A 24846-nucleotide genomic window follows, 5' to 3' on the forward strand; every position below is an offset into this window, starting at 1 on the left:
ATTGTAGAACCCTTTATCCCACATACTGAAGAATTTTATCTTTCAATTGTTTCTCAGAGGTTTGGGTGCAACATAAGCTTTTCAGAATATGGGAGAATTGAAATTGAAGAGAACTGGGAAAAGGTAGGTTTCTGGATTTTTGTTCTTTTTTATCATATAGTTCCAACGATTCCTCTATAACAACAGATTGATGGTGCAAATCTGGAACGGACTTTGTAGAACTATTTGTTCTACCTTTTTAAACTCATTCATGCTCTCAACTGATGGGCTAGGCCTTCTTTCAATATTCATATTACAGCAGTGTCATGTAACACAGATTTTTAGTGATATATATATATATATATATGAAGATTTATGCCATTCATATGATATAATTTCTCATGATTAACCTTCAATTTGTGGCTTTTCTTTGCTAGTGATATTTTTAGTTTCGAAGCTCTATGTGATTTTGTTATGATCAATTTGTGTTTGTTGCTTATGCTGTTCAGGTGAAGTCTGTATAAGTTCCAACTGAGCAGTCACTAACATCTGAGTTATGTCCCCATTTATTGTAACCCTGCATTCGGAGGTAATTTTTATTGATTGATAGTTTAAGCTATAGGAACACCATGCACAGAGATGCTTAAGAAAATTGTTTGTTGACAGAATCCAAGATTTGTTTGTGTATAACCTTTAAGAAGCTTAGCCTTGCACTTCTGTTTACCTATTTGCTGCGACGCATTGACATTGTTGAGAGTGTTCCAGTTTCTTTTTATAACTTAGTAGTTGGCAGCCATAATGTAAATTGTGACGGTTCCTCAAAATTGTCTGTCAATTTTGGTCTCAATATGTTAATATAATTGCTACTTGTAATATGCTAGCGCTCCTAAGGCGTATGCTTAAAACTTTTTTCATTCAGATTCATGCTAAAGTTGAGGGTTTTATCAAGGGGTATTTTGCTCTATTTTTAGGTACTTAGATATTCCTATCTTGATGATTTCACATTCAACCTAGTGATGGATTTCTTGTGGTTTTAAATTATGGTTTAATAGTTAATGTCTCTAACATCTGGACGCAATTTTGCATTTTATTGTTCCCAGATCTGGACTCTACTTTTCTAGAGATGAATCCATTTACTTTGGTCAATGGAGAGCCTTATCCGTTGGACATGAGAGGAGAGGTGGATGATACTGCAGCATTCAAGAACTTCAAGAAGTATGGCACTGTCTTGCCTTAGTAACCATTTGAGTTCTTACATTTCACTATTTATTGCAAAGAGGACTGCAGGTATCTGTTAAATGTTAGCTTACTTAAAGTATCTTAGTGGCATCTTGTTTTTTCATTTATATGTGGGGTAACGTGAAGTTTCCATTGCCTTTTGGTAGAATTATGGATCCTATTGAAAGCTTTATTCATGGGCTGGACGAGAAAGTAAGTGAAAACCATGTTCCTTTTATTAAATTTTTGCCTTTTTTTTTTTCATTGAGCATGTACATGTATGCTCTTTGCGGGCTTAATTTTCCCTCTGAGCATCCAATTGTCTGTACTTGTTTATAATCCATATGTTATTTGTCGGATTGACAGACATGAATCCTTGTATATTAAGACCCTATCAGTTTATTTAGTGGCCAAATTTGAACATAATAATCTGGTTGGCTAGATTGTAAATCCTATTTATGATGAGAAATATATCTTTTGGCTCACTATATTAGCTGCTAGCAGAACATTTGTGTTTATCTTGTTTCCCACAATTGGTACTTGTGTTTCCTCAAAATTGGTACTTGTGTTTATCTTGTTTCCCACAATTGCCACCGGACAGTCATTGATGTGAAGTTCTAACAATGCCTTCCAAGAAGTTATTTGGTATTGATAACCTGATACTCTTGGAAGGCTCCCTTTTAAAAAATCCATCAAATGTGTGGAAGGAAATTCGTCATTTGAGAGGAAATTCACATATTTGAAAGGAATTTGCATGTGCAAAGGGTGAAAAGGTTTTTTTAAAGCCAAAAAGTTGCGGTATTGAACATGGGGCAGAATTTCAAAATTGTAGGGTTTTCTGTCATTTTTGCCGCACAGTACAGTCATTTTGCGAAAAAAATGGATATTCAGCTCAAGCTCTGTTCAAACCCAGCTCATGTGCAGCTCTACTACTAGAGAGTACACCTAGTTGGCCTTTGCTGCAAGAGATGTGTGCACATGCGTTTCGACCTTGTGACACCCCCTTAAATTTGGTGATATTTACAAAATCACCCTTACCAGAGCGGATCCTTGTAGGCAAAAGTAAAATTTTGACCCTCATAACTTCTTTCAAATTTGTGCAAAATAAAAATTCTATAACTATTACAATTTTCGCTTCCCTTAGCTTACACTTAAAACAAAGTAGAAAATTTTGCCTTTCAAAAAAAAAAAAGTAGAAAATATTGCAAGTGTACGGCTTTTGTGGTAATTTTCACGGTCCTAATATCTTGAACTTTGTAGGATTTCACAAGTCACATTTTTAAGACGAAAATGTGCATATGAGAGCGAGAGAGAGAGAGAGAGAGGTTGAATTGGGATAATCTTCACCGTATGTAAGGGATGCAAATAAGGGATAGGTCATGGTTGGTCTATATCCAAATCCAATTTTTTTAAAACAGGGGTTAACCTGAATCCGAATAACACACAAAATGAATTCTTATACCATACTGGATCTAAAGAAGAATGGTAGAGACAAAATTCCTTACATATAAAAGGTGCAAATAAATCAGATTTGATCATGATCCAAGTAGATCCTAAAGAAAATATTGATCTAAATTTGAATCTAAATATGAAAAGACTAATTAAGTAGCTCTGAAGTTGGGATATATTGCACATTAGATCTGATCTTGTGAATCATATCTGACAAGAAAGTGTTGGATTTGGATTGAAGGTCCAACCAAACTCAATCCATTTGCATCCCTGCCACACGGCCCTGAATTCACTAATGCCCATTTAGATCATATCCACAAACATCAGTTATTTTTGGAAAATCTCCTGAATTTTATTATGAGATTTTAAAAGAACTGATATAATTCCAAGAAAAACACTATTTTCAATATCAAAATTTGTATTACATTATTGATATTTATATTTTTATAAGTACAAACATATTTTTAAAAAATATTTTTTTATTTAAATATGCTGATATTTTCCTCTTTTTTTCAAGATAGCTTGCCTAAAATTAAGTTAACCCAAGATTTTTCTTTGCCGAGAAAATCCCTAACAAGATTAGTGACTTTGATTTAGATTTTTAGATTGACTTTGAAGGCCTTTATGTTTTGTTCAATGATAAGGCCTCCGCGTGGTTGGTAGGAGTTGTCAGGTCACCTTGTGGTTAGGGATGGCAGTGGACCGGGGGAAACGGGCCCCGCCCCGTCTCGCCCCTTATGGACCGGGGATGAAGGGCATGAAACGGGGATGGAGGTGGGGATGAAGGTCAAAATTCATCCCCGTGCAGGGATGGACTTACACTTTCCCCCGCCCCGCCCCACCTCATCCCTGCCCCATCCCCGTTAATAAAATTACTAAAATATCTAAACTATATTACACAATATTTAAAAGAAGATAGCAATGATAGTTTTGAGTATGCTCTGGTTCCCAACCCTAACCTCTCTCAATTCCTATTATATGTATACATGAACGGAGGCACTCCAGGCTGACTACTAGGGGTTTCCTTTTCTTTTTTTCTCTATCCCATTAGGGTTTTCTATGTTCTTATTTTCATTTAGGGTTTTTTCTGGGGCGCAGCATTTGGGTCTCCTTCTTTATGATTGTGTCGCTTGATCGTTTCGTCTGTGTTTTTCAGCTTTCTTTAGGGTTTAGGATTCTGCAGTTCGAGTCTGTTTTTCGGTGGATTTCTGCTCCTAAAAGGTTTAGGTCAAGGTTGTTAAATGCGCTGAGGCGAAGCGAGGCGTTGAGCATGTTATGAAGCGAGGTGTAAGCCTCGAGGCGTTGGAGCGTAAGCTTCATGATCAATCGGGGGTCCAATCGAACCCGATCCATTTTCACCCTCAAGTCCCGGACCCCTAGGGCATCCTCATCTCTCTCTCTCTCTCTCTCTCTCTCTCTCTCTCTCTCTCTCTCTCTCTCTCTCTCTCTCTCTCTCTCTCGAGGTCTTCGGCACCGTCCGCTCCCTCGCCCAATTTTGCCTCACCGGCTCCCATAAGGACTCCGACTACAGCATCATCCTCGAGTACAACAAGGAGCGCAACGCCTTCGACAAGGTCCACCAGGAGACCTTTGGCAAGTTCGGTTGTCGTCGAATCGTCCCGGGTATGTTTCTCGCCGTCGACCCCAAGGGTCGCGCCGTCATGATCGGCGCCTGCGAGAAGCAGAAGCTCGTCTACACCCTCAACCGCGACACTGCTGCCCACCTCCCCATCTCCACCCTCTCGAGGCTCACAAGTCACACACCCTCGTCTACTCCAACGTTGTCGTTGACTGTAACAACTCCATCTTTGCCGCCATCAAGCTCGACTACTTCGAAGCCAACCAGGACCCCTCCGGCCATGCTGCCATCGACGCTCAGAAGCATCTCACCTTCTACAAACTTGACCTCGGCTCTCCCGCAAGTGGTCCGAGCCCATTGACAATGGCGCCAACCTGCTCGTCACTGTCCCCGGCGGTGGATTTTGGCAGGAAAGGGGCGGTTTGTAGGGACTACACAGATGCGTACGCTTTAGAAGCGAAGCGCGTTTCGACTTGAGGCGTGCGCTTCACATGAGTGAAGTGTGCGTTTCAAGCCTGAAACGCCTCAATACCTTGAGCGTGCGCTTCGCGTATGAGGCATACGCTTCAGGTATTGAGGCACACGCCTCTCACAACACTGGTTTAGGTTTGGTGTATTCGTTTTGAATATGCAAGATCTCTTCCTCTGAAACCATTAAGATCTGAAGATTTATTTTTATTGCTTTCGGTTTTGTCAGGTTTTTTTTTGTTTAAATAGCCACTGGATTGGCAATATTAGTGTGGTGTTTAGTTATTTGTGAGATTTGATTGTTCTGGGGTTTATTGTGCCTAGGGGTAATGTTCTATCTATTCTATAGATTGATTGGTTATCTTCCTGCTTTAGTTATTAGTTCGTTCCTGTTATTTGGCTTTATGTGTGGTGTCTGATGTCTGTGTTGCCTGTTTTCTTATTTATTTATTTTAGAAGGGTCTAGTTGATTATAATTTTGTGCTTTTACCGTATTGTTGTGATTTTCTCTATTAGTATATCTTATTATGCCTCAATATTCTTGTGTTTTGAATACCATGTTACTATGCTGCGTAGACGGGTCATTGGATTTTGTGATATTGTTGGTTGCAAGCTTTAGTGTAGTTGAAGGATGTAATTCATGAATAAATGTTAATAAGAAAAAAAGTTTTTTTTCTCTTTTTTGAGCCCTGGGGAAATTAGTTTCCAAAACATTTTAATCTAAACTTTTATTAGCAAACAATATGTGTTGTTGGGGAATTGGGATTTTTGAGAATTGTTGTCAAGATTTGAAATGTGATCTAGATATTTCGGTGTAAAGCATCTTATGTTGGCTATAGTTTTCCATAATTCTTTTGTTCCCTTAGATGTGAAGAATAGAGAATAATACTGCTGAATTTTCTTGTTCTTTCCCCTTTGTTAAATTATTTTGGTTATTTTCTTGGATGATTTCTGCTTAATAATGCTTTCATAATATGTTGATTGAATATTGGCTCAATGTTAGAGCGTTTGTGAAGGACAAGTTCATACTCACATGATCTTGGTGTATTCATACTCAAGTACATGACTTGCTCTCTCTCTCTCTCTCAAAGTATTACTGTTGTTATTGTTTCTTTTCTGCAACCATGGTGGGGCGGGGCAGGGTAGGGCTGGACGGGGATGGGGCGGGGCAGGCCAGGGACAGGGCGGGGACGGAGACAAGGGCGTGGATGGGGATAATTTGTTTGAGACGGGACGGGGGTTCAGTGGTACGTTGGATAATAATTGGTGGATGTCTGCCTAACCCTAGCTTGCATTAAAATAAATAATAATAACTCTCTTGGAGAACCCTATCAATTAAATAGGCCCACCCCCTGTAAGGTAAACCCTCAGTGAGTTCACGGCCACCCAAGCCCTTAAAGGAGCCTACCAGTAAAGGTGTCAACGGTTTGGGTTTGGTTCAGACCCAAGTGAAATCAGACTTGGACCAGATTTTCGAGTGTGGTATTGGGTTCGGACTCAGGTCTATTATATGATAAATTATACTCAGACCCAATAAGATCTGCATAAACCAAACCCAATAAAATAATATTTTTTATCATTTTTACATTGAAAATTTGCGGGTTCTTAATCAGAACTCAGGTTGGCCCCGGATCTGGTATAAAATTTCACAAATTATACATGAATATATGTATTAATCGGACCTTCAAGTCTGAACCCGGGTCTTAATTGGGTCTTTTTATTTGTCACCATACTCGAACCCTATAGGGTTTGGTCTGAGTCGGGTCCAAGTAAACCCGACCCGTTGACACCCCTACTCACCAGACACCAGCACATCTTTTGACTTTGAAAGCCCTTTTTATGGTATGGTTTTAAGATTTTACTCACTCTAAACTTGCAATCTTTGAACCAGTGGATTTGGCTCTCTTAGCATTCATTGTGTCATTTCAAAGTTCAAACTTACCTTTTCTCACTCTAACTTTCCATCTTTGAACATTTGGATATATCAATTCAGAGATGCATTTCCCCACACTCATTGGTAGGTTTATACATGTACACAATAAAAGTTGGGTTCCCATGTCAGTCTACGATTCATGCTTGAAGAGAAAAGGACCAGAAAGACCTCAAATGCTAATGGATCACTGACTTATATTGGTCCAGTGCAACAGATTCCGGTTCAAGCAGATCCAGACCCACATCCAAATAGGGCACGCCTAACCTTGGTCCAATAGCTTTTAACGTGTCATGTATTAGTAGTACAATGAGCTAGAGGCCCAAGACCAAACTAAGAGCACAAGAGATTGTAGGCCTAACGTTATTTGGATCTAGATCAAGATGCCTGAATCCGGATTAAGATGCATACAGTCATACATCATACGCGGAATCAACCAAATTTGGTTAAGATATCAAGATCTATTTACATGTAAAAGGTGGATCTAGTATGAACTTTTTACCTTCTGATTCTGAATCCGAATTTGAATCTGTTTAGGAGCAACTGTCGAAAGTGGAGATGAGGATTTCCGAGATCCCCGCTTGTCTTTGCTGATTGTTTTGGTGTAGTTGAGAGGGGGAAGCGGAGTTAGGAGGGGAAATCGGATCAGAGTCTCCTCTCATTAAGTTTGGCGGAGTTCAACAACATCCAGCCGAGGATGTTGTTGTGAGCTCTGCTCTCATGTCCGTCGATCCATCATCACTCCCGTATCGCTCTCGGTACCGGTTCCAGAACCTTAACCAACATCCGATTAGTCGAATATGGTATTAGTCACATCTGATCCTAATCCAAACCGTTTACATCCCTAATTGGAGTCGTATCTGTGCAGCAGGGACGGAACCCATTTCTTTCCTTCCTGCCAAGCACAATAATCACTGTGGGTGGTGGATTGAGGGATTTTATAGTCAACTGTAATGAACATTTTCGAAATTTTGAAACCTGATTAGGGGCATTTTAGTCTTTTACGGTGCCACTCTCAAAGGCGACGGCCTGAATCTCCGTGGTCCCATCTCTGCCTACGCAGAGAGAGAGAAGAAGAAGAAAGGAAAAGCGATGCAGGGAGAGAGGCACATCCTGTTGGCGAAAACCCTGTGAAAACAAATAGACAGGGAGTGTACCTGGATTCGCCATTGATTGTGTAGGTGATTCGGCGTTCTCCTCAGCCGGTCGACGCCCACAATGAGCTCAGGCCTAATGTCGACGGTGAGCAGGACCCGTTCTGCTGCTCCTGTATGCAGAACAATATTTGGCAGGGAATTGTTACGAAATCTCATCATTTTCGTAACCCCAAAACCACTTTATATAATGGAGAATTGGGAAGTTACGTGAATGTGGTCTCTCCACATTCATGTAACTCCCACCCACTACCTCCATCATCCAGTCACTTACGTGACCCACTAACATGGTGTCAAACCGGGTCAGACTGCGGGTTGGACCCGTAACCCATAATGTCCAACATTCTCCCACTTGACCCATTGACACCAAAAGTGTTCTAAATCGAGGAGTATACCGTTATCTCGATTTAATTCTTCATGTGGGTTCACATGCCACCCTTTATCACAAGGATGAATCGTATGAGTCAAGGATATGAACACCTCTTTGTGAAATGTCATATTTCCTTGTACTACACTACAATTCACCTTCAGTGCTTAGGCATGTAAAGAAATTATCTTTATGAATAGGTTGGTCTCTCATCTATTCAATTGGTCCTTTAATATTGTTATTCTGCTATTCTCTCTAACCCATATGAGAGATTCTTTATGCAAAATCAACAATAACTCAAAACCTTAGAGAATCATAACATAAACACAAATGTAATTACATAATGTATTGTCATACATCAGAAGGAATCAAAAAGACCCATCCCCTTTACATGTTGGGAATACAATCCCGGTGCTAGCCCTTTAGTAAGGGGATCCGCAGTCATTTCCTTCGTCCCAATTGTATCAATACATACCAAATGATTCTCAGTCCTTTCTTTAACAACAAAATATTTTAACTCCATGTGTCGACACGATGTTGAGCTCTTGTTGTTATTTGAAAAGGACACGGCTGCTTCATTGTCACAAAAGATCTTTAGTGGTCTCTCAATAGAGTCCACTATACCAAGACCCATAATGAAGTTCCTTATCCAAATGGCCTGTGACGAAGTCTCGTATAGAGCAATAAATTCCGCCTCCATGGTATGAGCAGCAGTGGTAGACTGCTTTCCGCTTCTTCATGAGACAGCACCACCCGCTAGAAGGAAAATGTATCCAGTAGTGGATTTTCTACTATCAATACATCCCCCTAAGTCCGCATCAGAGTATCCAACGACCTCTAGGTGGTCAGCTTTCCTGTAGGTCAACATATAGTCTTTCGTTCCTTGTAAATAACGTATGACCTTCTTTGCTGCCTTCCAGTGCGCAATGCCTGGATTTGACTGATATCTACCAAGCATTCCCACAGCAAATGCTATATCAGGTCGAGTGCAGGTCTGCGCGTACTGTAAACTCCCAACTGCTGAAGCATATGGGACAGCATCCATCTGAGCCTTCGCAATATCATCCTGAGGACAGTCCTTCAAGCTCAATTTATCCCCTTTCACTATAGATGCCGAACTAGGAGAACAATTCTCCATCCCATATCTTTTAAGAACCTTAAGGATATAGGATTTCTGAGATAGGCCAAGGACACCCTTAGTTCTATTACGACGGATCTCGATTCCAAGGACATAAGTGGCCTCACCCATGTCGTTCATATCGAAATGAGAGGAAAGAAAGTCTTTTGTTTCATGTAAAAGACTCAAATCATCAGTTGCAAGAAGAATATCGTCAACATATAAAACCAAAATTATGAACTTACTCCCACTAGTCTTAATGTAAATACACTGATCAACAATGTTTTCAGTGAATCCAAAGTTCATAATTACCTTATTGAACTTCTTATACCATTGGCGGGAGGCCTGTTTAAGTCCATAAATTGACTTATTCAATTTGCAAACTAAGTTATTTGAGTCATCTATACTGAAACCAGGAGGTTGTTGCATGTATACCTCCTCATCCAGAGATCCCCATTCAGGAAGGCAGTTTTCACATCCATTTGATGCAGCTCTAAATCAAAATGAGCTACGAGGGCCATGATTATTCTTAATGAATCTTTAGTTGAGACAGGAGAAAAAGTCTCATTATAATCAATGCCCTCTATCTGTATGAAACCTTTTGCAACAAGCCTAGCCTTGTACCTCTCCACATGACCTTTAGAGTCTGTTTTGGTTTTGTAAACCCATTTACAACCAACAGGTCTAACTCCATCAGGTCGAGGTACAAGATCCCACACTTGGTTCTTTGCCATAGAGTCAAGCTCTTCTTTCATGGCATTAATCCAATGTGTTGATCTTTCACTTTCAATGGCTTCTACAAATGTGAAGGGATCTTCATCAATGTCTATAAAATCATTTAACTCTTGTAAATACACCACATAGTCCGGATGGATAGCAGATTTCCTAATTCTGGTGGACCTCCATACAGGTGCTACAGGTGGGTCAAAATGAACCTCTGTATCCTGTTGTTGTTGTATATCCTCATCAACAACCGGATCTAGTTGGGATTGATGTTCATTGACTGGACTTTCTCTTACATTACTCGAAGGAACAATGATAGAGAAAGTCGGGTCATTATCCTTAGCAGGTGAGAAACCTGAATCCTGCATTTCCTCAAAATTAATATTTTGAGATGCATCTATCCCAACAGAACCATTTTCAAGAAATTTTGCTTTATCTGTTTCCACTATCTGTGGTGTATGAGATGGACAATAAAACCTAAAGCCTTTCGATCTTTCTGGATAACCAATGAAGAATCCACTAGTTGTCCTAGGATCAAAAACTTTTATATGTGGGTTATACAATTTAGCTTCTGCTGGACATCCCCATATGTGCATATATGACAAAGAAGGTTTTCTACCTGTCCATAACTCGTAAGGAGTCTTTTGAACAGCCTTCGTAGGAACCTTATTCAAAATATGCACTGCAGTCCTAAGAGCTTCACCCCACAAGGTTAAAGGAAGGTTTGAGTGATTCAACATCGCTCGAACCATTTCTTTAAGCGTACGGTTTCTTCTCTCAGCTACACCAATCTGATAAGTACTACCAGGCATGGTATACTGAGGTACAATGCCTTCCTCTTTTAGAAACCGCGCTAATGGACCTTCCTTTTGTCCCATCTCAGTGAAACGATCATAATATTCGCCACCTCTATCTGACCTGACAACCTTAATAACTTCACCGGTTTGTTTCTCTACTTTTTTCTTGAAGTCCTTAAAAACTTGAAAGAATTCAGATTTTTCAGATAATAAGTAGAGATACATATACCGTGAGTAATCGTCTATAAAGGTGACAAAATACTTTTTACCCGTATAACACGGTGAAAAAGGGCCGCAGACATCCGTATGCACTATTTCTAACTTTTCATTGCTGCGTTTGGCATCTTTCTTGTATGTGTTAGACTGCTTAGCCTTTATGCAGTCAACACATGGCTCTATATTCGTAAAATCAAGGGATCCAAGGATTCTCTCTTTCACGAGTCTTTGGACTCTCTCTTTCGAGATATGTCCTAACCTCCGATGCCAAAGCAAATAGGATTGATCATTCTTTAGACCACGTTTATTGCCAATCATTGTGTTCTCAATGGAGTGAGATTCCTGAATTTGGAGTTTGGTTCTTAATCGATACAAACCATCACACATATATGCAGAACCTATATTCATTGAATTTTTCATAATAATAAGTTCAGATTTTTCAAATTTAAACACAAAATCAAACTTATCAAGTTTTGAAATTGAAATTAGGCTTCGACTATAAGATGGAACATAAAATGTATCGACCAAATCTAACATGAATCCCGACTCCAACACAATTCTGCAGGTCACAACGCTCTTGACATGTGAACGCATCTTATTTCCTGAGAAGATGCTTCTTTCATGCTCCGTTGGTTCCCTTTTGTTCAGAAATGCCTGCAAAGAGTTGGCAATGTGCACCGTGGCACCAGAATCAATCCACCAACTATGCAATTGAACATGAATTAGATTGCACTCATGAGAAACGAATGACTTATTACCTTTATTTTTGAGCCACTTCTTGAACTTCAAACAGTCCACCTTCTTATGCCCTTTCTTTTTGCAGAAGAAACACTTTATAGAGGGGCCACCAAACTGGGATTTGGCTTTCGCCTGAGAGTTTGAACTCTCCCCAGTGGCTCTCTTCTGATTCTTCTTTTTGAAGGAGCTTTTCTTTGGCCTCGACCTCTGTTTATCCTTATGAGAGGCCATATGTGCACTTGGCACCCTCTCACCCTTCAACCTCTCCTCTTCCTCAACACACTTACTCAAGAGGTCATTAAAAGACCACTCATCATTATGTGTGTTGTAGGAGATTTTAAAGGGTCCATACTCAGTAGGTAACGAGGTTAAGATCAGATGGACTAAAAACGAGTCAGAGATGGCGAACTTCATGTCATTCAGTTGAGTTGCAATATTCCTCATTTCCAAAATGTGTTGTCGGATGTGACTGTTACCAGCATATTTCATAGACACTAATTTGGACATGAGGGTACTGGCCCTTGCCTTATTAGAAGTGACGAACTGAGCCTCAATGGCTCCCAGAAATTCCTTCACAGTCCTACAGTGAGGAATTGCGCCTCGAATGTTCTTAGCCACCCGAGATTGCAAAAGCAACAGGCTAAGTCTATTCGAGCGCTCCCACTTCTCAGAGGCAGCCTTCTGATCGGCTGTGCTCTGCTCATTAAGAGCGGGAGGTTCGTCAATTCTAAGGGCCAGATCTAAATCCATATAGCCCAAAGTGAATAACACAATTTCTTTCCAATCAGAAAAATTTGATCCGTCTAAGATAGGGATACTACTAGAACCGTCGATATGGAAGGAACCTGATACATCAAAGGAACGAAAAATGGAAAGTGTTACTATTATTGCTCAAACGAGACTCGTGTTGAAAAGGTAAAAGTGAGACCCTTTATTTTCACCTTTTCTGAGACAAGCATAGTTGAGCCATTATCGTTTCACTTTGGTGAAAACGATAATACTCATGATTGCTTCGTCTCTTCAATTCTCAAGGAATTGACTTCAGTTAGTGAAACTAGTAGATCATTAATCCAAAGGCAATTCAGCACTGTACCTTTGGGTACGAACATGCTTCATGGGCTGGAATTCATATCTACTATCACACCCTGTGTAAATTTGGAACACAACGACCTACCTTTGGGTAGAATCGATGTTTTATAAATTCACACACAATCATAATTACGAATCTTAATACGGTTCAAAGAATCATCAATTAACACGACTCAGATCATTTTGGTGATTGATGAATCGGTTAATCAAAATCTTTTACCGAAAAATTTATTCGTATTATGGAGTACACCCATGCACACATTTTAATGCATGTATATTCATGACATAATATCAATTCATACTACAACACAAATGCATAAACTAATTGTCATAAATTTAGTTATAATTCATGCTTAAAATCAGTATGCATAACTTAACCAACGCTAAATACATGAATTAACATGCATAAGTCATGCATTATTCAAAATAAATACTTTATAAAGCATGAAAAATAACAAAAGCATGCTCATATGGGTAAAACCCAGGGTCCTTATGTAGGAACCGGTCTTAAAACACTTTGAACCGGTCTGAAACCGCCCCGAACCGGTCATCTAAGGGTCCGAACCGGTTCTGAACCTTATAAACCGATACATAATATGAACAAAAGTTCATAAAACCCTATAACCGTATGCCAAAATCCCTGTAATTCTTTATATTTATGAAAACAGGGTCTCAGCATTCCGGAACCGGTCAAAAATGGCTCCGAACCGGTTCCGGAAGGGGTCGGATCAGGTTCCTGATCCGATTCAGTCCCAATAGTGTTTGGATCCTGTTTTTATGGATCCAACCCAGTTTCAAATGGGATACGGGTCTGACCCGACCCATACTTAATACGGGTCGGACCCGACCCGAATCAAAACCCGGGTAAGACCCGGTCCGAAACAGGCCCGGGTCGGACCCGTTCCAAAACATATACCGGGTTCGACCCGGTCCAAAATGGATATCGGGTTCGACCCGGTCCAACATGGACCCGGGTACGACCCGGTTCAGACCGGATACCGGGTTCGGCCCGGTCCAACATGGACCCGGGTACGACCCGGTTCAAACCGAATACCGGGTTCGACCCGGTCCAATATGGACCCGGGTATGACCCGGTCCTATATGGACCCGGGTATGACACGATCCTACATGGACCCGGGTATGACCCGGTCCAAACCGGATACCGGGTTCGACCCGGCTCTTAATGGGTCCGGATCGGACCCGATCCAAAATGAACCCAGATTAGACCCGGACCAAAAATGGACCCGATTCAAACCCGATTCTTTCCGGATCAGACCCAGACCCGGTACCTTTATGGGTCTTGGTCAGATCCAAAAAACAAAAATGCAGACCCGATCCACCCAAAAGGGTTTGGATCGGGTCTGTCCACGGGTCGCCACGCCTGACCCGATCCGATTCGATTTTTTTTTTTTTTTTAAAGTTTGCCAGGACAGGGAAAAAAAATGTCGCCTTTTTCCAGTGACATTTGCCGGTGATGACTGTCGCCTCATAGCGACAGTCTTCGGCTAATCGGTGGTTGTCGCCCCACGGCGACTTCACCGACGCCAAAACGCCGTTACAGCCTACATGGCCACGCGCAGCGGGAATGCGTGGCAGTGGGCCCATAACCCATTGTTGGCGAAAACCCTGTGAAAACAAATAGACAGGGAGTGTAGCTGGATTCGCCATTGATTGTGTAGGTGATTCGGCGTTCTCCTCAGCCGGTCGACGCCCACAATGAGCCCAGGCCTAATGTCGACGGTGAGCAGGACCCGTTCTGCTGCTCCTGTATGCAGAACAATATTTGGCAGAGAATTGTTACGAAATCTCATCATTTTCGTAACCCCAAAACCACTTTATATAATGGAGAATTGGGCAGTTACGTGAATGTGGTCTCTCCACATTCACGTAACTCCCACCCACTACCTCCATCATTCTGTCACTTACGTGACCCACTAACATGGTGTCAAACCGGGTCACACTGCGGGTTGGACCCGTAACCCATAATGTCCAACACATCCTTCTACCAGCTGTCGTTCTTAATACGGTTCAAAGAATCCTCAATTAACACGACTCAGATCACTTTGGTGATTGATGAATCGGTTAATCAAAATCTTTTACCGAAAAATTTATTCGTATTATGGAGTACACCCATGCACACATTTTAATGCATGTATATTCATGACATAATATCAATTCATACTACAACACAAATGCATAAACTAATTGTCATAAATTTAGTTATAATTCATGCTTAAAATCAGTATGCATAACTTAACCAACGCTAAATACATGAATTAACATGCATAAGTCATGCATTATTCAAAATAAATACTTTATAAAGCATGAAAAATAACAAAAGCATGCTCATATGGGTAAAACTCAGGGTTCTTATGTAGGAACCGGTCTTAAAACACTTTGAACCGGTCTGAAACCGCCCCGAACCGGTCATCTAAGGGTCCGAACCGGTTCTGAACCTTATAAACCGATACATAATATGAACAAAAGTTCATAAAACCCTATAACCGTATGCCAAAATCCCTGTAATTCTTTATATTTATGAAAACAGGGTCTCAGCATTCCGGAACCGGTCAAAAATGGCTCCGAACCGGTTCCGGAAGGGGTCGGATCAGGTTCCTGATCCGATTCAGTCCCAATAGTGTTTGGATCCTGTTTTTATGGATCCAACCCAGTTTCAAATGGGATCCGGGTCTGACCCGACCCATACTTAATACGGGTCGGACCCGACCCGAATCAAAACCCGGGTAAGACCCGGTCCGAAACAGGCCCGGGTCGGACCCGTTCCAAAACATATACCGGGTTCGACCCGGTCCAAAATTGATATCGGGTTCGACCCGGTCCAACATGGACCCGGGTACGACCCGGTTCAGACCGGATACCGGGTTCGGCCCGATCCAACATGGACCCAGGTACGACCCGGTTCAAACCGAATACCGGGTTCGACCCGGTCCAATATGGACCCGGGTATGACCCGGTCCTATATGGACCCGGGTATGACCCGATCCTACATGGACCCGGGTATGACCCGGTCCAAACCGGATACCGGGTTCGACCCGGCTCTTAATGGGTCCGGATCGGACCCGATCCAAAATGAACCCAGATTAGACCCGGACCAAAAATGGACCCGATTCAAACCCGATTCTTTCCGGATCAGACCCAGACCCGATACCTTTATGGGTCTTGGTCAGATCCAAAAAACAAAAATGCAGACCCGATCCACCCAAAAGGGTTTGGATCGGGTCTGTCCACGGGTCGCCACGCCGGACCCGATCCGGTTCGATTTTTTTTTTTTTTTAAAGTTTGCCAGGACAGGGAAAAAAAATGTCGCCTTTTTCCAGTGACATTTGCCGGTGATGACTGTCGCCTCATAGCGACAGTCTTCGGCTAATCGGTGGTTGTCGCCCCACGACGACTTCACCGACGCCAAAACGCCGTTACAGCCTACATGGCCACGCGCAGCGGGAATGCGTGGCAGTGGGCCCATAACCCATTGTTGGCGAAAACCCTGTGAAAACAAATAGACAGGGAATGTAGCTGGATTCGCCATTGATTGTGTAGGTGATTCGGCGTTCTCCTTAACCGGTCGACGCCCACAATGAGCCCAGGCCTAATGTCGACGGTGAGCAGGACCCGTTCTGCTGCTCCTGTATGCAGAACAATATTTGGCAGATAATTGTTACGAAATCTCATCATTTTCGTAACCCCAAAACCACTTTATATAATGGAGAATTGAGCAGGTGAATGTGGTCTCTCCACGTTCACGTAACTCCCACCCACTACCTCCATCATTCTGTCACTTACGTGACCCACTAACATGGTGTCAAACCGGGTCACACTGCGGGTTGAACCCGTAACCCATAATGTCCAACACATCCTTCTACCAGCTGTCGTTCTTTGTTCTTTCGCAGTTAGGCGAGGAAGGAGAAGGCTTCTAATCGGATGAGTTTTCCGATCGAGGCGGGGTGATTTCTTCTCTTCTTCAGATTGCGATTACAGGGTTATTGGACGCGGTATTGTGGTCGAAGCGGGGGATGGAGTACGGACGCTAGAATAGAGAGGTAGAATTCTCGAGAATTTGATGTATTTGGAGATTTTTCCTTCCGATCCTTTTCGTTTGGAGCTGAGCGATCGTGGATTCCGTATGAAACGTTTTTAAAAGTTTAAAGTATTTGTGTGTTCAATTTTTTAGAGGAAATTTGCTGGAAGACTAAAGTTTCCTGAGGATTTCTTCTTGGTATATCGGGGTTCGTGTGTCTTTTTGGAAGATTACCTCATGAATCTAGCACATTTGTGTCAAAGGAGCATAAAAACTTTCCTTTATTGAGAATTTGGAAGTTTTTTTCTCGTAAATTTGTTAACCGATTTGCGGAGGGTGGAATCGTTTGAGTTTCTTGAGAGTTTGTTTAGTGGGAAGGAGACTTTTTGCATGCGAAGTTAGAAGCTTGATTGATGAGGTTTTGGTTAGTTATGGAAGTGAACGTCGTTGTAGTATGAGGTAAGGGAAGAGCTTCTTGAAAATTTCAGCATTTCTATTGGTTTTAGCTATTTTTTTCTCCTTTAATGTTCAAACAGAGGCGAGCAGAAACAGTGTTTCTCCATAGATAAGAAAAGATGGTCGTCGTTGGTTGCAATTTCTCTGTTTTACCTTCACTGAGAAGTTGCAGCATCAAGCAAAGGCGAGTTGATCTTCAAAGGTGTTCTTTTCCATCAACATCCAATAAAGCTTCAAAACAGTTTTTGGCTTCGAGATCTGGTTTCCGAAGCCCCAATCCAAACTGGCTCTGTTCTACCAACGCCAAAGAGGTACAGATGATCTGATACGTAGTTTAGGTTGTTGCTTTTGTTGTTGGTTTTATTCTTATATTGATCGCTTATGGTTTTTTGTTTTGGTTTTCAGTTGTTGGAATCACTGATTGAAAGAGTTAATTTATCTGAAGATGAGGCGGAGGCCTCACTTGAATTTTTGTTGAGTGAAGGCGATGAAGCTCTAATAAGTGCATTTCTTGTTCTTTTAAGGGCCAAAGGAGAGACATATGAAGAAGTAAGGCTTAGGCATGGATATCTTTTGTTTTAGTATTTTTTTTTCATTTCTGCATGATTTTGTGTCTGTCCTCTTAGACTAGAAATTGTTTCCATGGTCACTGGTGATATTCAGTGCATGAACTTTACTGATGTGCATGAAGAGCTTGGTTTGATCCAGGCCAGGCTATGCTTCAGCCTGTTGGGTGTAACTAAATGGGCCTAAATTGAAGCACAGCCCTGTTCTATCCTGTTAGGCCCAAGTTCAGGCAGATCCCAGTCACGACTGAACCTCAAGTGTGCCAGGCCCTTAGCCTACCAAATTTGGTTCTTTCCTGGCTGTCTTCTGGAAGTAACCAAATAATTAGTCCACTTTCTGCTCACTGCTCCTAAATTTTAGACACAAACATGTCCAAGAACTGGGCCGGGCCTTGTTCATTTGCACCGCTAGTGTATAATGTCAAGATGTGGAACCCAAATGTTGGTTAGGCAAAGACCATTGAAAGAAAATCTGTGTCTGCATAGTGAATTTGTTATATTCTTTTTACTGAGTTTATGGTATTTTTCTGTAAATAGATCACGGGATTGGCAAAGGCAATGATAAAACGTTGCAAGCATATCAAAGGGCTTGCTGATGCGGTTGATATTGTTGGAACAGATGGTGATGGCGCAAACACAGTTAACATCTCAACTGGTGCTTCCATATTATCTGCTGCTTGTGGAGCGAAGGTTGCAAAGGTCAGGATGGCTTCAAATAGGCTATGATTTTGAAGCTAACCTTCTTTTCTGGCTTTTTATTTAACCTTTACAATTGTGCTTTATTTTAATTGATAAATAGAGGAGAGTGATTACTGTAATTTTTCTTGCAGCAAGGAAACCGCTCCAGTTCTTCTGCATGTGGAAGTGCAGATATGCTCAAGGAGCTAGGTGTAATTATTGACTTGGATGCCGAGGTCAGTATACAAAATTTATTGATATGTAATTGCTTTTAGGTATATGTTACATTGAAATTATCATACATCTAAAACATGGTAATGAAAATATCACAAGTATAATTGCAATTGAGCTATTGATCAATGAATTTCAGTGTAGACAACTGAAATTTGAAATCGCAATGATATATTGATTCATTAGGAGATGCTTATGGCCTGTTTGTTTCATGGGGTGGGAAGGGAAGTGCCTTCGGTATGAAAGGTCCATCGAGAAACATCCATGCCCCACATGGGCGTCACATTTACCCATGGTATAGCACTTCTCCAGGAGGCCTTATGAAAAGGTTTTCATATGAAAACTCTGTAGGGCAGGGGAAACGTGGGCCCCATAGCATCCTACATGGGGCTTGTTTTCCTGTGGGAGGTGTTTGCTTCACCTACCACAGGAAAATGACCCTTTTTCATACGAAACCAGTTCTTTTCCTGTGAACAATTCGGCCCTTAGAAACAGATGTTCAAGGTACAGCAAATAACATTATTTTCCCTCAAGTGTTAAAAGCCATGCATACATGCATCATGTTACAGGCCATTTATATACTCTTAACAAAAAAGGGAATGAATTAAACTATGAGTCGATAATTACCTTTGTTTCATGTAGTATTCTTGTTCTTTGTATGTTCTCTTTTTTTCTTAGTTGCTGATTTTTAGGACTGTTCATGATAAAACTTGTCTTTTGTGGAACCAGGGGTAAAGAAATGTATAGAGGAAGTAGGGATTGGTTTTATTATGAGTCCTGAGTACCATCCGGCAATGAAAATTGTTGCTCCTGTACGGAAAAAATTGAAATTGAAGACAGTATTCAACATACTGGGCCCAATGTTGAATCCAGCACGGGTTCCATATGCTGTTGTTGGTGTCTACCATCAAGAACTGGTAATTTAAAAGTTTCCTTCAATATGCTCATTAGTTTGTATTTTTCATTCTTTATGTTTGTTCCCTTTTCCAGCAGGAATGGTTATATCTTCACTTTTTACGAAGGAATTTTATTAATTTAATGTACTTTGTAGTTTGCTCTCTTTATTCTTCTCATTTATTTTGATCACTTCACTGTAGCGACTAGCAAAGTTGTGTTTTTCGCTCCTCATTAAGTCTGATACATGACACAAGGGCAGATTGCTATGGTATCCAAATAGCAACTTTTCTCATCAAGTTTCATCTTTAAAGATATCATTCCAGTCATGAAAACTTGCTGCCTTGAGAATCACCCTCTGCTTCTTTTGGAGTGCATCAAAACTGGCTTAAATTTTGTGTAAGGAATTCTGCTCATCAATCACCAGGATGAGGATTTATTTGTCAGCCTGTGTTCATCTTGAGGTGGTCATAGTATTGACTCTTTCTGGGTGTTGACTAGAATAATTTGATGTAGGTTCTGTTATTGTTCATTGAACCATATCTCGATATGTACATCAGAGTAATTTCCTTGGCCACATAGAGCTTGTGATTCATGATGATGGTGATTGACAACAAATGCTGTCCAATGTATTTCCCATCTATAATGAGTCATACTTGTATGGTTATTGCACCTTCCAGAAGGCTTTCATGTTCTTTTACATATAATTTTTCACTTCTCCTTTGCCTTAATATAAATATATTTTTTTTCTCTTTTCAAGTGTAAGAGGAAGGCTTTTTTCAAAGTAGTTGAGTTGGGGTTGGGGTTGGGGTTCCGGTGAGCCATAGTTAAATTAAAGACATAGTCATGACATTTGATTTGAATTATATGTGCTGTATCATGTGTTAGCAACTGTTTTTTCTTTTGGTGAAGTATCAAAAAATAGATATTGTAGAACTAATGGAAAGTACTGCAATGCATCAGATGGTTCTCCATTTCCTTGTTCATTGAACTTTTTCAATTTTAAGATTTAAGGGATCAATTTGCTTTCTTAGGTCAGTAAGATGGCGAAATCTGTACAGAGATTTGGCATGAAGAGGGCATTGGTAGTTCATTCAGAGGGACTGGATGAAATGAGTCCTCTTGGTAATCACATTTTCATGTTTCAGATTACCTGTCCATTTCTTCAATTTCAGAAATGTTTAACTTGTGTAAAATAGTTGGGATTATACCTGATAGGTTCGTTTTTTTTTTATCTGGTCCAGGATTTGTTCTTGATGTTAGTCCAGAGAAAATTGAGAACTTTCCCTTCGATCCATGTAAGCATTTCTTTTCAATTACCTCAGAAATTGTCAAAATCATAAAAGAATTAGTAATTTAGTACAGGCACACATGCAAATTTATGTCTGAATATCAAACGGACTATCAACTTTTGGACAGAATGGCATGAATGTAGCTATTTTGGAATAACATCTCAGTTTTTTTTTGCTTTTCCTGCCATTTTAGTGTGATTAATGGTGTGTACATACTGTTTGTATTCGTAGTGGAGTTTGGAATACCACGCTGCACTTTGGAAAGCTTGAAAGGTGGTGGACCAGAGTTTAATGCACGAGTGCTTAGGAATGTACTCTCCGGTGATAAGGGATCAATAGCGATGCTTTTGTAAGTTCCTTTTCATTTCTGGTTAATAGCATGCAATCATTTCTTTTTATTATTCCAAGGAATGCTAATGTTTGTCATCCTATGCACTTAATAGATTAGTATCTTATGCCATCCTCTCACTGGAATGATGAAATTTTGCTATGGTGGTTATTCCATCTCATGGAGAGCGGATCCTGTAAAACGCTGGGTGAGATTAGCAGTCTCACCCAGCGTTTACAACCACAAAACCCACCCCACTGTATTGCAGCTCAGTACAAGTGGGACCCACAGAGGGGTGGGTTTTGTGGTTGTAAACGCTGGGTAAGGTTGCTAATCTCACCCAGCGTTTTACAGGATCCGCTCTCCATTTCATGCCTGTGCACATCAGTTCCTAATTAATCTCCTTTATTTGCCTGGAAGCCTATCTTTGCCTCCATGAGGTCACCTCAAAGTTTTCAGATTTTTGAAGGTTGCACAAGACATTTTATTGGGCATCTTCTAATGCTTTGTTTCCAAAATATTTTTAGATTCTGAATGCAGCGGCTTCCCTTTTAGCTTGTGGGCATGTTAAAAACCTTGCTGAAGGAGTAGACCTAGCTCGTGAAACACAACAATCAGGAAAGGCTATCAAGACACTGGACTCTTGGATAAGTGTTTCAAATGTAAGTTATTTAATTTTCTCTGTGACTTTTTTTACTTTTCTGATTCAATTGATGATTATCCAGAAAAAAAGTGATGAATAACAAGGTTTGGAATTTTCTCTTTTTCTTTGTGCAGCGTTTAAGAACTGCTGCTGCATCTGAACTACGTGGGAAAACAATTAAAAGTGCCAAGTGATATAGCATATCAAAGAGAAAAATAAAAAATCACCTTTGATCTAAGGTTCTTATTAGAACTTTGTTTTAGTTATTTTTCATATGTTGTAATAAAGAGACATGATTTTGATGTATGTGAGACTTTGTTGCATCTACGATGTGCGGAAAGTGTTCGATGAAATGCCTGAGAGAGACCCCAGGTCGTGGAACTCGCTGATTGTGGGTGCTACAGGACTAGCTTGGAGATGTTCTGGCGCATGGTGGAGGCTGGGGTGGAGAGCACGAGAGTTACCATGGCCAAGGTTCTTCATGTCTGTGCTTGTCTGAGAGACCTTGAACGAGGCAGAGCGGTGCATGATTACATCGTAACGTCAGGATTTGAGGTAGATGCTTTCGTTGAAACTGTAATTCTAGACATGTTTATGAAATGTGGGGCTGTTGATGTTTCCATTAGATTGTTCGAAGAGATGCCAAACAAGGATCTGGTCTCATGGAATGTGGGTTCTTGCAGGGTGCGTAAACAGTGGGCTTTACCATGAGGGGCTCGATGTATGGAAAATGTGGGTTTGCAGACTTGTCTCGCCATTTGTTTGAGATGATGCAAACAAAGAATGTCATATCATGAAACTCAATTATAGTCACTTGCAATCAAAATGGGCTCGCAGACGATGCAGTTGGTTTGTTCATCATGATGAGAAGGGATGTGGCATCGCCTGACTGTGTCACTGTTGTGAGCGTGCTTCAGGCATGTGCACAATTGGCAGTGCCAAAATTAGCAAACACGGTCCACGGATATATATTAAGAGATGGATTTGAAGTTGACATGCTTGTTAGTACTGCACTTATAGATTCATATGCAAAATCTGGAAGTTTGCATCTGTCAATCTCCGTTTTTAATCAAATGACAGATCCAGATATAATAGCATGGACTGCCATGCTTTCAGCATATGCAGTTCATGGACGCGGAAGTGAAACCATCCATCTTTTTGAGGAAATATTAAATGAGGGCATAAGGCCAGATCATGTTTGCTTTACTCATGTCCTTAGTGTGTGCAGTCATTCTGGGCTTGTAGAGGAAGGTAAACGATACTTTGATAGAATGTCGAGTGATTATGGGATCAAACCTTTTAAGGGTGGATCATTATTCATGCATGGTTGATCTTCTTGGTTGGTCAGGGCATTTGAATGAAGCACATGAGCTGATTAAGAGCATGTCTGTTGAACCTAATGCAGCTATATGGGGAGCATTGCTTGGTGCTTGTAGGATCTACCATGATACGGAGCTAGGAAGATTGGCAGCAGAAAAACTGTTTATGCTTGACACGTCCCTGGAAACTGTTGTCTTGTCAAATATATATTCTGCAGCTGGTCAGTGGAAAGATTCATCAAAAGTGAGAACCTTGATGAAGGAAAGAGGGCTGAAGAAGAACCCTGGATATAGTTTTATGGAATCCAACTACAAGATCCATACGTTTTCAGTGGGCGATAGGTCTCATCCTGAGTCTGCAAAAATATATGCAAGATTAGAAGTTCTTACTAAGAAGATGATACAAGCAGGCTATGTGCCAAAGACAGAGTTTGTGCTTCATGATATTGATGAAGAATTGAAAGAGGATATGCTGTATAGTCATAGCGAGAAACTAGCCATTGTATTTGGTCTTTTGACAACCCCTGCTGGAGTTCCTATTATGATAACCAAAAACCTCAGGATCTGCGGTGACTGTCATAATGCAGTGAAGTTCATATCAATGTTAGAAAAACGGCTGATCATTGTTAGAGACTGCAAGCGGTTCCATCATTTTGAAAATGGGTCCTGTTCATGCAGAGATTATTGGTAAAATCTGTCAATCAAAACATTATTTGAGAAGTGATATTGATCAACACATAGTTACAGGGTTCTCTAATTTGACAGCGAGCTGCAACCCGCTAGCTAGCATCCCGAGTTTTCCTGAAACCCTTTTTAGTCCAAATAATCCTACTACAGGGTACCAGGATCGTTGAGCCCTAGTGAAGGCGAGCCTACTTGATAGAGGTTCTTTCCTTCAAAACCTAGACAAATGATAAGATCACAAAGATCATTAACATTATTGGTATCCTTGTTCTGCCATGACTGACAATGAGTTGAAGGAGCTAAAGAAGAATGCACTTATCATGTGCATCAAGGACAGCAATTATGACACCACAGTTATTCTGTCATTTGCCTCGAAATCTGTGGAGCAATAATGCTTTCTTCCGGTTAATTATGCAAAGCATCCAACAAAAACTCGTTTCAGTTGTATCTGTGATTAGACAAGGATTCATAGAATGCAGTGGTCAGGAGGCTAAAAGGTTTGAACCTACTGTTAGGGATTTCCTCCTTGTTAAAGGCCACTGTTTCCATGAGAAGGATCATCAGTTTTTTCTGTGATTGGTTATACAGGGTATCTTAGGAGAAACTTGATATGAATTATGGAAGATAATTTTACATTTCTGCTGGCAAAGGAGGTATTGCAAAGCTGGAGGTCCTTATAAGGAAGATGCAACCGGCTGGCTATGACCCCAACACACTGTTTATGCTTAATTATATTGATAATTGAGAAGGATATAATCTAGTTATAGTGAAGACTTGCCTCTCGTTTCTGGTCTTCATACATCTTTGCTGAACCAACCAAAAGCCTCAGAATCAGAAGTATGCAGAGAAGCTATTGTCAATATCATTGTTGCAAGATATTGCTAGTGCCTCCACA

At 40.8% G+C, this 24846-nt stretch overlaps 2 protein-coding genes across 2 annotated transcripts; both read left to right on the forward strand.

Moving 5' to 3' along the window:
* Positions 1-1364: 1364 nt before the first annotated feature.
* Positions 1365-22229, forward strand: LOC149832599 (anthranilate phosphoribosyltransferase, chloroplastic-like). Its single transcript, XM_090014602.1, has 11 exons — positions 1365-1410; positions 17397-17627; positions 17722-17865; positions 18420-18581; positions 18713-18800; positions 19521-19708; positions 20720-20810; positions 20930-20983; positions 21209-21326; positions 21833-21967; positions 22083-22229. The coding sequence occupies exons 2-10, from the start codon at positions 17436-17438 to the stop codon at positions 21837-21839; spliced, it is 1044 nt and encodes a 347-aa protein (XP_089870728.1). The 5' UTR covers positions 1365-1410; positions 17397-17435; the 3' UTR covers positions 21840-21967; positions 22083-22229.
* Positions 22230-22811: 582 nt separating this feature from the next.
* Positions 22812-24260, forward strand: LOC149832600 (pentatricopeptide repeat-containing protein At5g40410, mitochondrial-like). Its single transcript, XM_090013272.1, is given in 2 exon segments — positions 22812-23246; positions 23248-24260. Coding segments are annotated over 2 exon segments (1146 nt in total). The 3' UTR covers positions 23959-24260.
* The last annotated feature ends 586 nt before the right edge of the window (positions 24261-24846 follow it).

Source organism: Nuphar pumila, chromosome 7 (genome assembly GCF_984573655.1).
Source record: "Nuphar pumila chromosome 7, dmNupPumi1.hap1.1, whole genome shotgun sequence".
NCBI lineage: Eukaryota > Viridiplantae > Streptophyta > Magnoliopsida > Nymphaeales > Nymphaeaceae > Nuphar > Nuphar pumila.

Bases quoted from the DNA above. Each gene is read 5' to 3' on its own strand.
- LOC149832599 (XM_090014602.1), top strand. From the start codon at position 17,436: ATGGTCGTCGTTGGTTGCAATTTCTCTGTTTTACCTTCACTGAGAAGT. The intron at 18,582-18,712 runs GTCAGGATGGCT...TTTTTCTTGCAG, and splicing joins GTGGAGCGAAGGTTGCAAAG to CAAGGAAACCGCTCCAGTTC. The intron at 20,984-21,208 runs GTAAGCATTTCT...TTGTATTCGTAG, and splicing joins GAACTTTCCCTTCGATCCAT to TGGAGTTTGGAATACCACGC.